General features: G+C 39.2%; 2 protein-coding genes across 5 annotated transcripts in view; one reads left to right on the plus strand and one right to left on the minus strand.

Annotated features, from left to right (window-relative positions):
* slc1a5 (solute carrier family 1 member 5) overlaps nucleotides 1-12,564 on the plus strand; it is a 12,750-nt gene continuing 186 nt past the window's right edge. The window contains exons 1-9 of one of the 4 annotated variants that reach the window (XM_072690698.1): nucleotides 1-718; nucleotides 5,190-5,232; nucleotides 5,425-5,487; nucleotides 5,583-5,749; nucleotides 6,183-6,416; nucleotides 6,556-6,750; nucleotides 6,852-6,986; nucleotides 7,180-7,298; nucleotides 12,438-12,552. In XM_072690698.1, coding sequence (XP_072546799.1) covers nucleotides 174-718; nucleotides 5,190-5,232; nucleotides 5,425-5,487; nucleotides 5,583-5,749; nucleotides 6,183-6,416; nucleotides 6,556-6,750; nucleotides 6,852-6,986; nucleotides 7,180-7,298; nucleotides 12,438-12,520 — 1,584 coding nt within the window. In that variant the 5' untranslated portion in view covers nucleotides 1-173 and the 3' untranslated portion in view covers nucleotides 12,521-12,552. Of the gene's footprint in view, nucleotides 719-4,408; nucleotides 5,233-5,424; nucleotides 5,488-5,582; nucleotides 5,750-6,182; nucleotides 6,417-6,555; nucleotides 6,751-6,851; nucleotides 6,987-7,179; nucleotides 8,320-8,345; nucleotides 8,539-12,437; nucleotides 12,553-12,564 lie in introns of those variants that run through there. The other 3 variants (XM_072690699.1, XM_072690695.1, XM_072690700.1) reach the window with 3 other exon arrangements.
* On the minus strand, nucleotides 9,602-12,454 carry fkrp (fukutin related protein). The gene is made up of 2 exons (XM_072690701.1): nucleotides 12,024-12,454; nucleotides 9,602-11,910 (listed from the first exon to the last, which is right to left on the minus strand). The coding sequence occupies exon 2, from the start codon at nucleotides 11,600-11,602 to the stop codon at nucleotides 10,010-10,012; it is 1,593 nt and encodes a 530-aa protein (XP_072546802.1). The 5' UTR covers nucleotides 11,603-11,910; nucleotides 12,024-12,454; the 3' UTR covers nucleotides 9,602-10,009.

Raw genomic sequence — 12,564 nt, forward strand, 5'->3', positions numbered from 1 at the left:
ACCACACAGCGCGCGTGTTAATATAAGCAACTGGCACACGCATCTGTTCAAACGAACAGCGAAGACTTCGTGTAGACAAGCGCTTTACGATAACTTACGAACTTAAGGACTTACTCCGGACCAAAGTTTCCTTTCGTTCGTTTTAAAATATATAATCTTTTTTTGTGCACACAATGGCAGATGAGAAGTTATCTACAAAGGAACGAAAAGATTCCAGCGGTGAGGTGCATCTCGATGAGCCAACTTTTGCTAATGGATTGACCGACCACAAAAAGAGTACACGAGAGACACTCCCACTGAGGTTAAAAAGGATTGTTATGGAAAATTTGCTTGTGATACTCACCGTGTCAGCGGTCATTATTGGCGTTTTAATTGGACTCGCAGTGCGAACCGCAGAACTGAACCAAACGCAGATCATATACTTTGGTTTCCCCGGAGAGCTCCTGGTTCGCCTGCTGAAAATGATCATCATTCCGCTGGTTGTGTGTAGCTTGGTGTCAGGAGCAGCTAGCATCGACCCAAAAGCCTTGGGCAAACTAGGTGGCTGGGCGATGCTGTTCTTTTTAGTGACCACGCTCATTTCATCAGCAATCGGTGTAATTATGGCGTTCATTATTCAGCCTGGTTCATCTGAAGGCGCCAAATCTAAAATCGCTTCCCAAGACGACAACGTCCCAGAGGCCAAGGAGGTGGTTGACTCATTTTTAGACTTAATAAGGTTAGTAGCAATTTACACCCGAACACGTGTTAACAAGGCTACTTTAAGCCTTGACGACAACAATGCGGAAGTCAAGCCAAGATGTTTCACGAACATCTAGCTAGCACTAGCTAAGTAAACTACCAAAGCAGCGAGCTAAGAAACAAACACACAGTTTACTTACCATTTTCTTATAGTCTTCTAGAGCAAATGTCATTTTTAATAATGATTTTGAATTTAATGACGGTATGTGTAAGTTTACACTGCTAGGGTGACTTTATCTGGCATGTGTATTTGCTTATAATTGAACGTCTCCAAAACCCCATACTGAATAGCATGTTAAAATAGTACACCCCGTTCGGTAGTGTAACTTAGTAGTCATGTGTATGTTGGTGGTATGCGCTTTGGGAAACAGTCCATGTCATCACCTAGGTGGGACTCGTCATTCAAGTGTCCGGATGTTGGTCATTTTGCTGTGCTGTAAGGTCAGCGCTCAGTTGCATCAGCTGCCGGCCATGTGTTAGCAAATCACTAATCCGTCGACAAACAGGTGGGGCAGACACGACGTGTTGAGGTGTATAGCATTTTGAATGGACTTATAAAGGTGTAAAATACCTCAAGCCAATGTTTTACGCAACAAAACTATTTGCGTCGTAATTCGCGCAAAAACTTTGTCAGAATTGGTACTGCTCCAGGTCTTTGGAGTTGAAATCAGAATTGACCTCTTTACCCATCATGTGCCTATCCATATTAAGTCCGATTCTTCACGAATACTGTACACGAGTGTGCATGGAAAATATCGAACACTTCACCTACCCCTCACAATCGATCCATTAGATCATGGAGCTTCTAGCGCTTCCTAAGGTTTAACTTGAACACAAAGCATAATGGTACAGAGTTCGATAGGAAATGATATTTCTGTTTATTTTCAGGGGTTATATTTTTGTCTTTGTTATTTGCAAACATGGTTATTTTATTCAGTACTTGGTTTCATCAAGCTTAAAATAAATGAATACACCGATGGACAATTGACTTGGCACAAAACATTGGTAAAAGCATTATTGGATGTGGTTAAAAAATGTTTTTTTTTTTTTAATCTTTGGTTTATGATAACAGCTTCAGCCACAATATGATGTTAAGTATTCTCCAATTGACCCAGAGTTTCAGTGCATTTCTAAATGTTTAATTTTACAGTGTGGTAATTTAAGGAAATCTGTTTTGCAAGGAAGAATGGACAACAATCTCAGGAACAAGAATTGAAGCATAGATGTTCACAGTGTAAGATGTTTTTACCAGGGGCACTCTATTGCATGCCACTGTATTTGCCTTGTGAAATCATTTATACCACCAGTTAAATTTGTGTAATTATTGCCTTATAGTGACTTATTTGATCTTTGTTTAAAATGTTTCTTGTCTCAGAAGGGGTAACTATAATGGAACCTTTTGTGTTTTTACTCTTAGTAGCACAAAATTGTTCTACCATGTGCAACTGTGAACATTGTTTGTACAAGCCTTACTAAATTTACTACTATTAAGTTTATTGTTTCTAGCTGCAGTTTTATCACAATGCTTTCACTTATTAACCTTGATTATTTGACCAGCTGTGTAAAATTCACATATACAACAAGGTGCCCTAGAACTGTGTTTACCTTGGCATAGTGGACCTCAAACACTGTTGTCTTAACTGAAAAGAAAATCTAACATTACAGGGTTGTAAAATGAGACCCCTCCAAAACCCCAAACCCCTCCAAAACCCCACACCCCTCCAAATGAACATACACCCAGCCCACTAGATTTAAACCAGGTCTCATTACTACAGCTTCTCCTGTGCCAGTGTTTTTGGAAGGGTAACCAAAACTCTGCAATTGAGGAAGCTAAAGCCAGGAAAATGAGCAAGTATCTCTTTTAGGCTAAATCCCTAGACAGCTTTAAACATTCAATAATCTTTAAATATTGATTAAACCTAAAAAAGTCTGTTTGTAGTCTTAAGATGACAAAACCAAAGACAAAAAATACATTGTACATTTATCACACCCTACATTTATTACTACTCAATGGAATAAAGTAAAGTAAGTTTGGGAAATAATTAAATAGATCTCAATGTATTAAAATCAGCCATTCCACTGTCTGCAAAATATCTTACAAGTGAAATAATTGCCAGCATGGCCAAGTCAGCCCAAGAACAGACTGCAAGATGCATAAATTAACCTTAAACAATCCTAAAATGTTATCACAGAACCTACAGGTAGCGCTTACTACAGTTAATGCCAAAATATATGCATCTACAATCTGACTGCACAGGATTTTCATGGTAGATGTGCAAGTAGGAAACTATCAAAACCCCAAACAAACACCAGGGCAAGACTAAAGTTTGCCAGAGAACACCTAGACAAACACTAGGAATGTTCTTATGACAAATGAATCTTGAGGCTTGCCCTGCTGATGTTTTTTTTTTTTGTTAGAAAGTGTTTCCCCTTTGTACACCAACCATAAGAGGACAATTTTATGTATGTATCTGCTTGCCTAATCTGGTTCTGAAAACCATGTACCGTATGTCCTGTAGCAGATGTCAAACACACATACTTTCCCCAATGTAAAATATTAGCCCTGCCTGTAAACTGATGCGTGTGTGTGTGTTACCAATAATAAGTGCAACCAAGCTATCTTTGAACATAGAGTTCTGTCTGATCTTTTTTGGCAGTGTAGCCATAGGGCAGAGTAAAAAGTCCAAAATATTAAATATAATATCAAATTGCAAGGCAATGTACATATGAAATATATTACTAAGGGGCAAAAGCCACAGAGATCCCAAAATGAAGAATTATATTTTTCAGAATTTATGCTGAACTGTGGGAGACAATGAAGTATTACATTTAAAAGTGAATGCAGTAAAACTATAAAATGAGATGTGCAATTTATGAAATCTGTTAAAACTATCCTCCAGTCGTTTGCTTTTCTTGTTGCAGGTGTTTCAGCTCAGCAATAGCAACAAAGAATGGCCTTTGTTGTTCACAAAACGCACCCCTAGCTAGTATTAATAGGCTAGTAATAAATGTCTATAAATGTCTAGAGGCAGTTTGGACATTCTGCTTATTTAAAGTTATATAGTGCAGTGAGGAGCGTGCTTTTTGGTCTTGTAGGCAAGCATCAGGTTTTTTTTTATTTTTATTTTTTTATAAATCTGAACTGGGCAGCTACTGAAGCCAGTACACGGCAGCATGGGTGACATGAGTAAGAGATTTAAGACTAGTCATGCTGCTACTGCGTTTGGGATCAGTTACATGTGCCTGATGGCACACGTGACTAGAACCGCCTGGAGAATTTGTTTTCCTTGAGATAACAGTTCTCTTAACAGGTACCTGGGTGGCCATTCTAGAGAGAAATAGATTTTTATCCTGATATTGTAGAGGATAAACTAACATGTCGGCGTCAGGGTTGCGACTAAAAATAATTAGTCTTTCATAACTACACCAAGTGCCAACGTAACTGTTTGTTTTATATGGTACTGAAGGTAAAATTACCACTGCTGTAATAGAAATGCGATATTTCTGTATTTAGGCAGTGGTTGGTGTTTGCTGGTGTCCAGTTTAAAAGTGTGTGGATAAACTATTTTTGAATGGCTCTAATTTTCAGAGCTTTGTACAGAGAGTGGCTTAAGTGTGTGGTTCAGAGGAGATTTTGATGGCTTTCCTCTGACATTTCTTGTTGTAGAGGTCCTATGTGGGTGGGAGGGCAGCCGTGGTGATGTACGGGGAAGTTTTCACCACTCTCTGCAGGGCCCTGCAGACCGCGATGCAGCTGGTCAGGAAGCTCTCCACAGTGGACCTGTAAAAGTTGCAGAGGAGCTGTTGTGGGTCGAGTGGTATCCTCAGCAGCAACAAACAGGAAACCGCTCACCGTTTTCCAGCATCGTCTTCCTGATGCTCTAGGATGCATGCACTCTACTCCCCCTCCTCAAGTCAACAATCAGTTCCTTGGTTTTCCTGATGTTAAGGGAAAGGTTGTTGGCAATGTTTACCTGGTGGCAATGTTTACCTGGTGATGTTTATGAATTTCAGACTTTAAGCAGTCGTTGCATGCCAACATCCGAACCCACCCCAGTTCTTGGCAGTCAATTAGGCAGTCAATTAGGTGTCCCTATTACTTTACAAGAATTGGAAGATGCAGAATGTTTAGGGATAAATCACCTGGCTAATGGCATAACCCCTTGAAATATGTCTGTATGACACAAAGGTGTCCTCTTTTAGAATCAGGTAATTATGCAGCTCAGATTGATAGTCTTCCCATGGTCAAAAGATACTATATAGAAAAGATACTATACTTTAAAAAGGACAGGATTCAATGGACCCAAACTCTGCTAAAAAAGTTCATCCCACAGGTCATGGAGGCCAGGCTAATGTTGTTTTCATTTTTCATTTCTATTGGGGATGGACAAAAAAAATAAAAGAAAGCATAGGAATTTTTGTAATGTTGTTTTCCTTTTCTGTTTCAGAAACATCTTTCCCTCCAATTTGGTGGCTGCTGCTTTTCAGTCTGTAAGTAGTACCATCTTCCTTGAACGTATACAGTACCACATGTAAATAGTTCTTGTCTACAGTGGTAAGAGGTTTAATAGGTGTTCCCACAGTGTCACTCAGCAGAATAGTGTTGTGTTTAAGTTATACAGTAAACAGTGTGAAACAAATGTAAATTGTTTGTTTTAATTATTCCTCTCTACTTCCTTACAGTATGCCACTGGTTATAAAATTGTGAAAAACGATGTAAATACTACCAATGTTACTTTGGAAAAGGTAAAGAATTTCTCGAAATTACTTATCATGATATCATGGCAACATGCTGCTTGTATTTAATTCTGTGCAGAAGGGTAACAAGTATATGTGTGTAGGTTCCAGTAGGCACAGATGTGGATGGTATGAACATTTTGGGCCTAATAGTGTTTGCCATGGTGTTTGGTGTGGCGTTGAGAAAACTGGGAGAAGAAGGAGAAATTCTCATAAAGTTTTTTAATTCCTTCAATGAAGCCACAATGGTGCTTGTGTCCTGGATCATGTGGTAAGAGGTTTTTTTTGTTTTGTTTTGTTATAAATGCTATCCTAATGATCTTATGGCCTTCTTAATCTAGGGTCATTTTGTAACCAGCTAGTTTTTCGCAAAAGAAAACTAAACCCTCCTATAGTAAAACTACAGCAAAACCCTGATTTGATAACATGGTAAACATAGACTGTCAGAACATCAGTGTCTGACTTCACAAATGCGCTTCTGGAAGAATAGTCATAAACACACTCCTAAACCTTGTGGAAAGCCTTCCCAGATGAGTTGAAGCTGTTATAGCTGCAAAGATTAACAATAAGATGTCAAGTTCATTTGTGTGTGAAGGCAGGCAAGCGAATACTTTTGGCAGTATAGTGTGTGTGTGTGTGTGTGTGTGTGTATTTAACTGATTTTAGGTATATCTATTGTATTCTGAAGTTGTCTTGTTTTCTAGGTATGCTCCCCTGGGTATCATGTTCTTAGTGGCTGCTAAGATTGTTGAGATGGAAGATGTAGGGGTGCTGTTTGCTAGCTTGGGGAAGTATATTGCCTGCTGTGTCATTGGCCATGCAGTGCATGGATTACTTATACTGCCACTCATTTATTTTGTGATTACTCGGAAGAACCCCTACACCTTCCTTTTGGGACTGATTACTGCTCTGGCCACAGCTTTTGGAACCTCTTCCAGGTATGTATCAAAGTATTTACAATCTTTGACCCACATGACTAAGGCCACCAGGCTCTTAACTCAAATCTGTAGCGGATCTGATCAGATGCAGTATTTGGGGGGGTGTCTCACTTCTCACTTGATGTTTTCATGTATTCAGTTCTGCAACACTGCCTCTAATGATGAAGTGTGTGGAGGAGAACAATGGAGTGTCTAAGCACATCAGTCGCTTTATCCTACCCATTGGTGCCACTGTTAACATGGATGGGGCTGCCTGTTTCCAGTGTGTGGCTGCTGTCTTTATTGCCCAGCTGAATTACATTCCTCTCAACTTTGTCCAGGTCATCACCATACTGTGAGTGCAGTCTTTTGTCTACCAGTTCTTATTTACTGGTTAACATGAGCTATGAGTCAACATGAAGGTAAATTAAACAAATTTCCCCTTTCATCTTTTAGAGTGACTGCCACAGCATCAAGTGTGGGAGCTGCAGGGATCCCTGCTGGAGGTGTATTGACGTTGGCGATCATCCTAGAGGCAGTTGGATTGCCCACTCATGACCTTTCACTTATTTTGGCTGTGGACTGGCTTGTGTGAGTGAAATGTGGGAAGGGTAATACTGGGTGGGTTTTGAAAGAATTTATGGAAGAGCATAAGATCAGAAGTATTATAAGGTATCTGAAATAAGGATAATTTTTTTGTGAATGTATTGTAAATAGTAAATATAATGTTATTTGTGATATATATGTATAGTTATTTTAAAACCTCTTTTTTCTTTGCTTTTAGGGATCGGACTTGCACAGTTATCAATGTGGAAGGTGATGCTTTTGGGGCGGGACTGCTGCAGTATTTTGCAGACCGCACCAGTAAAAAAGAGGGAGTAGAGCTGACTGAGGTGCAATTAGGTGAGGAAAATGTTCTTTTGAAGCCTGAGCACTCTCCTCTCATGGAGAGACCTGTTGAACTTGAAGTTGCTGGACCACGGGCCAGTGAAAAAGAATCGATCATGTAGACTAACCGTAAAGTAATAATGAGACACTATAAATGAGTCTTTGTGGACCTTTTGTGAACCATCCTTTTCTCATTTTCCTTTATATAGAGAAAAAAAATCTTATTTCTTGGGTTTAAAATATGGCATTGTTCCTTATGCCCCTCTTATTTCCTGTTCATCTCTGTCAAGAAACTACAATCTAGAACTAGAAGCTTTTGGTATACCTATTTTGTAGTCTCAGTCTGATGCTTTGAGAATTGATTTGTGCAACTGTGTTAGATATACAGTACTATTTTGTCTAAATTGGGTTGGCACACAAGCAATGCACACGAGAACTACACCAAAATAAGCCAAACTTGATTGTGAAGGCTACATGATATTGATATGTGCTTTAATAACTCCTGTAGAATATATTTTATTTTTAGTTGTTATATTTATGAAACTGTATCCTTCCTTTTAAATGAGGCATTTCTACACTTTACTCTTCAATAGTGTTAATAGTCTGTTATTTTCTTTTAAATGTTTTTCATTCTTTACAGCATGCTGTTTTTCTATGTTTTCTGCAATGATATCAGCAAATGTACATCCAACTTTAGTCTATAGTGGGTACTGTTCTGGGAGATATATTTTTTAGTGTTTGTCTAATTTAATTTGCCTTCACAAAGTGCTACAATATCACTTTCTTTTGTCTGTGCCTAGTTGGCTCATAATGGGAAAACTCACATGTCCTAAGAGTTTTACCAGTCTCTTAGCTGTAATTGTCTGATACAATGATGGCTTATCATTCCAGTATTTTGTAGTCTGTATATTATGCCAACATTATATGCAAGTGCTGGAAGTGATGGTTTTGTTGCAGCTGTGTGAAAGAGATGCATCTTGCAAAATATGTAGAATGTCCTCCTTATTGGCTTTAGAATAAAATGTTTTGTATTTAATTTTGTGATTAACTGTTTCTTTACAGTGTCAACAGGGAAACGGCTAGAAGAAATGAACAGTATTTTTGTGATTACCTTGTTTATAATAAGATACACCTTACTGTAGTGTTGAATTCCCAGTACTGTCCAATGTCTAAATGGAGTGTTTCAACTATTTATACTGGTATTGGCAAATACAGAATGTAAATAAATGTACATATAGTTTGCTGCCATTTATAATTGTGGAGGCTTGACCACAGGAGGCAACCAGCTATTTACCAGCAATTCCTGCAGCTGGTAAATAGCTTTCTTATAAAAAAACAAACATTTTGGCTGTAGAACTATGCTCTGCATCTTGAATAGGGACAAAATACACATCTAGATGGATTAATTACAATGCTGGTTCAAAGTAAAATATATATATAAATAAAAAGTATATAATATACAAAAAAAAAAAAAAAAAAAAAAAATATATATATATATATATATATATATATATATATATACTTGCAAATATATATAGTATGCTCATTAAATTTGTTGAAATAATCCTCAAAATTATCTTGAATCAAAAAAATAATTTTGAACTAGTTGCTAAAATAGTCCTGGTTCTTTTTTGACCCTACTTTTGACCCTTTTCTTTTTAAAAGCTAAATTACTGTGGCATGTGTATCACTTTAGTGTTATTTGAGCCTGGCTTGCAAGGCAAGCAGGGACACCTCAGTTAATGATTGCACTACAGAGCAGTGTTTTACTCTTAGAACTTCTTTTTCAAGCTGATTACTTGTGTTATTTCACATCAGTAACACACTGTATGTGTCTGATGTGTCTAATAGACTGTTTTTACCCAATGTTATCCAATATGTTTGAATTGTAGATGTAATTTTAAGCTGATTAACTAAAGAAAAATATTACCTTTGTATTATTTTCCTGAAAGTTATATGAATTGGATCTTTTAGCAGTACTACTTTTTTATTTTTTTTATATATAAAAATAAATATATAAATAAATATATATATATAAATAAATATATATATATAAATAAATAAATATATATATAAATATAATTTTGTGTGTGTGTGTGTGTGTATATATATATATATATATATATATATATATATATATATATATATATATATACACACACACAAAATTAGAGGTACATGTAGAGTAAGTATACCTCTGACTAATTGGCAAAACGACTGACTTCAAACTCCAACCTCTGCCACCACCTTGTGGTCAGACCGATGTATTGTAAAGTTAAAATCTCCCACATTTAAATGACAATTCTCAGACTCTGCACCACATTTTTGTTCATATTTATTAGCTCATCTGAAAGTCTAATATCTCACTGTCTTGGGTAATAATTCCTATAACAAGAAAACAATGGGTTCACAAATGACAATCTATCAATTACTGAACCGTTAAAAAAAATAATCCCATGTGTGCAGTTATAAAACATTCAGTGTGCCAGCAACCTACTGTTGTCACCTTGCACATACCAATTTTCTAACTTAACAAAGGAAACCTCTTGGAAAGAAAATTTGATTATTTGTCATTTTGTAGTGGACACTTAAGTGCATTTCAAATCCTTGAGCAAGGTAATGGCACCTTATGGCACATCTTTGTGATAAACCTAGAGGTTTTAAAATATCCTCAAGGTCAAGGTTCATCAACAAACAAATAAATTAAAATTACTGCAAACACACATTCAACTCCTATCCAGTCTTTTTTTAACAGGGTTGGGATACTGTGGGTTCTCAATGACCCCCTCCCCAAACTTGAGCTCCAAGAAGGCACGATGGTTATTGGGCCCGTAGACAGTGATGCCAGCAAATGGCATGGGCACCAGTGGCTGCAGGAAGTGCTCAGGGAACTCTACATCCTGCTTGTGCTCAGTCCAAGTGTCTTTGGTCATGACTCCATTCCGTGGATAGAAGGGCCAAAGATCCACATGCAAGTGGTTAGCCTCACTATACTGGATGCGGTAGAAGTCTCCCTCTACTGCTCGTTCCCACACATACCCATTACTATCCACCAGTGACCCTGAGTCCAGGTTCTTGAGGTATTCACAATTAGACACATCCTCCAGATAGATACCCAAGTCAACATCATAGTCCCAAGGGATGATATCTTGATGTCTGGCTGCCCCTAACAGACTGCCCCCTTCCAGCCAATAGCGCACACCAGAACTTTCTAAAATGTTAATGACATACTTTGTTGTTTCTCTGAGAGCACGCATGCAACAAGGTGGAGTCCAGCGCTCCAGATAAAGATACTCAGGTGTGTCGTCGCGCACAGTGCCGAAGCATCGTGCTGTCTCTTTTGAGCAACCAAACCATTGTTCCCTTCCATCAGGCCACACTAAGCGCTTGAGGCCAAAGCTCCGCATAAGTTGGTTGGTAGTCTCCTTAAGCCGGCTGTCCGCCTTCCACTGGTTGTGTGCTGAGGTGAAGAGAGGCCGGTGGCTTGCAGTGAATAATGGTCCTTCCAGCAGCTTGATCTTCCAGCCTCGCAGGGCTGTCTGTATAAACAGCGCAGACAGCAGGGGACGTGCTAATGGAACAGATAGGTTGAAAAGGTCCTCAGTGCGAATGAGGACTACAGCATCACCGTGTAAAGCAGTGCACACACTTCCACTACTCCCCAGTGCCCCAAGCGAGTATGTTGCTGTCCACTCCTTCAGAGTCACCTGCAGGTGCAAACACTGGACAGCAGAACGGGTCAGAACCGGGGCTGCAATCAGACGTACAGGCCCACCTCCCTCACCCTCCAGCTCCCGAATGAGCCTCTCAAGCTGCCGTCCATGCTCCAGCTCCACGCCATCAGGCACCAGCAGCACAAACTCTGACTGTACATAAAATTCTGGACGACGTGCTTGAGGAGACTGGTCTGGTCTGGGAGAAAGCACCAACAAACGGGCATTCTCAGGCAAAGCCAGAGGAGGGTAAGGCAGGGTATCGGCCACAACCAAGAATGGCACCTCTGGCCTCTGATGCAAGAAGGAGCGAGCCACATCACCAACATAATTCTCAAAGTCTTCAAACTCGCGTAGTAGGATGGTCATACGAGGACTTCGCACACTACCAACTCCACTACCTACTTTGCTGGCCTCTGCCATGCTTCCCCCTACCAGCCCCCCAGCAGCCCCCAGGCCAGACACAGACAGAGAGGTTTTCTTTAAGCTTTTTCCCTGCATGCGCTTCTCCATCATCTGCTGCTGTGCTCGAGATACAAAGTACAGGATTAGCAAGTTCAGTAAAATAGCTCCTGTCAGCAGACCCTGGCAGAAAGTGATTCGCATTTTGGCTGTACAGGTTTAACATATAACATTATATATATGTAACATACAATGGAAGTGACAGTTACACCATTTGACGTATACATAACCCTGGAGTGGTCATTTGCTAGTGTTCTTCTAAATGTGCAAATGCCATGAACAAACAAAATTGGTGATAAATGTTTAAGTAATATTAATATAGGTCATGTAAAGAATGTGAAAAATCAGATTTTGCTTATTAATATCTGGAAGGTTCTACTAAAGTTTTTAGAATAGGAAGTTGCTGGACTACGGAATCCCATCTCTGCCTTAACTCATCTTCATTGGAGACACTGGAAGACACACAAAGAATACAAGCATTAGACTGCCCTTTAAACAAACCAAAGTAAAAATACAAGCTATAACAACAAAAACAATGCCTGCAGTAAACCGAAGACTTACTAACCTTTTTGGTTTATTTTTTAAGTGAGTGTTCTCTGACGCACACGATTGGCCACTGTCAAGGTTCCTTTAGGCCAAATAGTTAGCCCCGTCTTAGGTCTATCATGACAAAAATGCAGGTTTGATCTCTAGCCTATGTGTTTCGCGAGTCATATATTCACAGAGTGCAAATGTAAATCCACAACATTCGGGCAAACATCTCCGCTTTACATTTCTGATGCTTTTCCACCATGCTGCCAAAGGTTTATATTTGGTATTAGACGCACAATACTTCAACGCATGCACAGGCTCGTAGGCAGATCAATAGGCGACTTAATTACAAAAAAAATGCACAACAAACAATTTTTAATCTTAGCTTTGTGCCTTCGGTGGTTTTCCGTGCCTCGTTACATTGTCTTCTGTTGTATGTTTTGTGTAGGAAATGAGCACAGGAAGTTCAGCGGATATCACAATGTAGCAGGAAGCATCCCGAGGGTGCGCTCGCGAGCTTTACAACCGTAATCGTGATGGATTCAAAGGGGGAACATTCCGTGGTTTGTAAGGGA

This window comes from Salminus brasiliensis, chromosome 11, assembly GCF_030463535.1.
Source record: "Salminus brasiliensis chromosome 11, fSalBra1.hap2, whole genome shotgun sequence".
Classification (NCBI taxonomy): domain Eukaryota; kingdom Metazoa; phylum Chordata; class Actinopteri; order Characiformes; family Bryconidae; genus Salminus; species Salminus brasiliensis.

Excerpts from the sequence above, each read along its gene's own strand:
- fkrp (XM_072690701.1), bottom strand. The coding sequence starts at position 11,602 with ATGCGAATCACTTTCTGCCAGGGTCTGCTGACAGGAGCTATTTTACTG.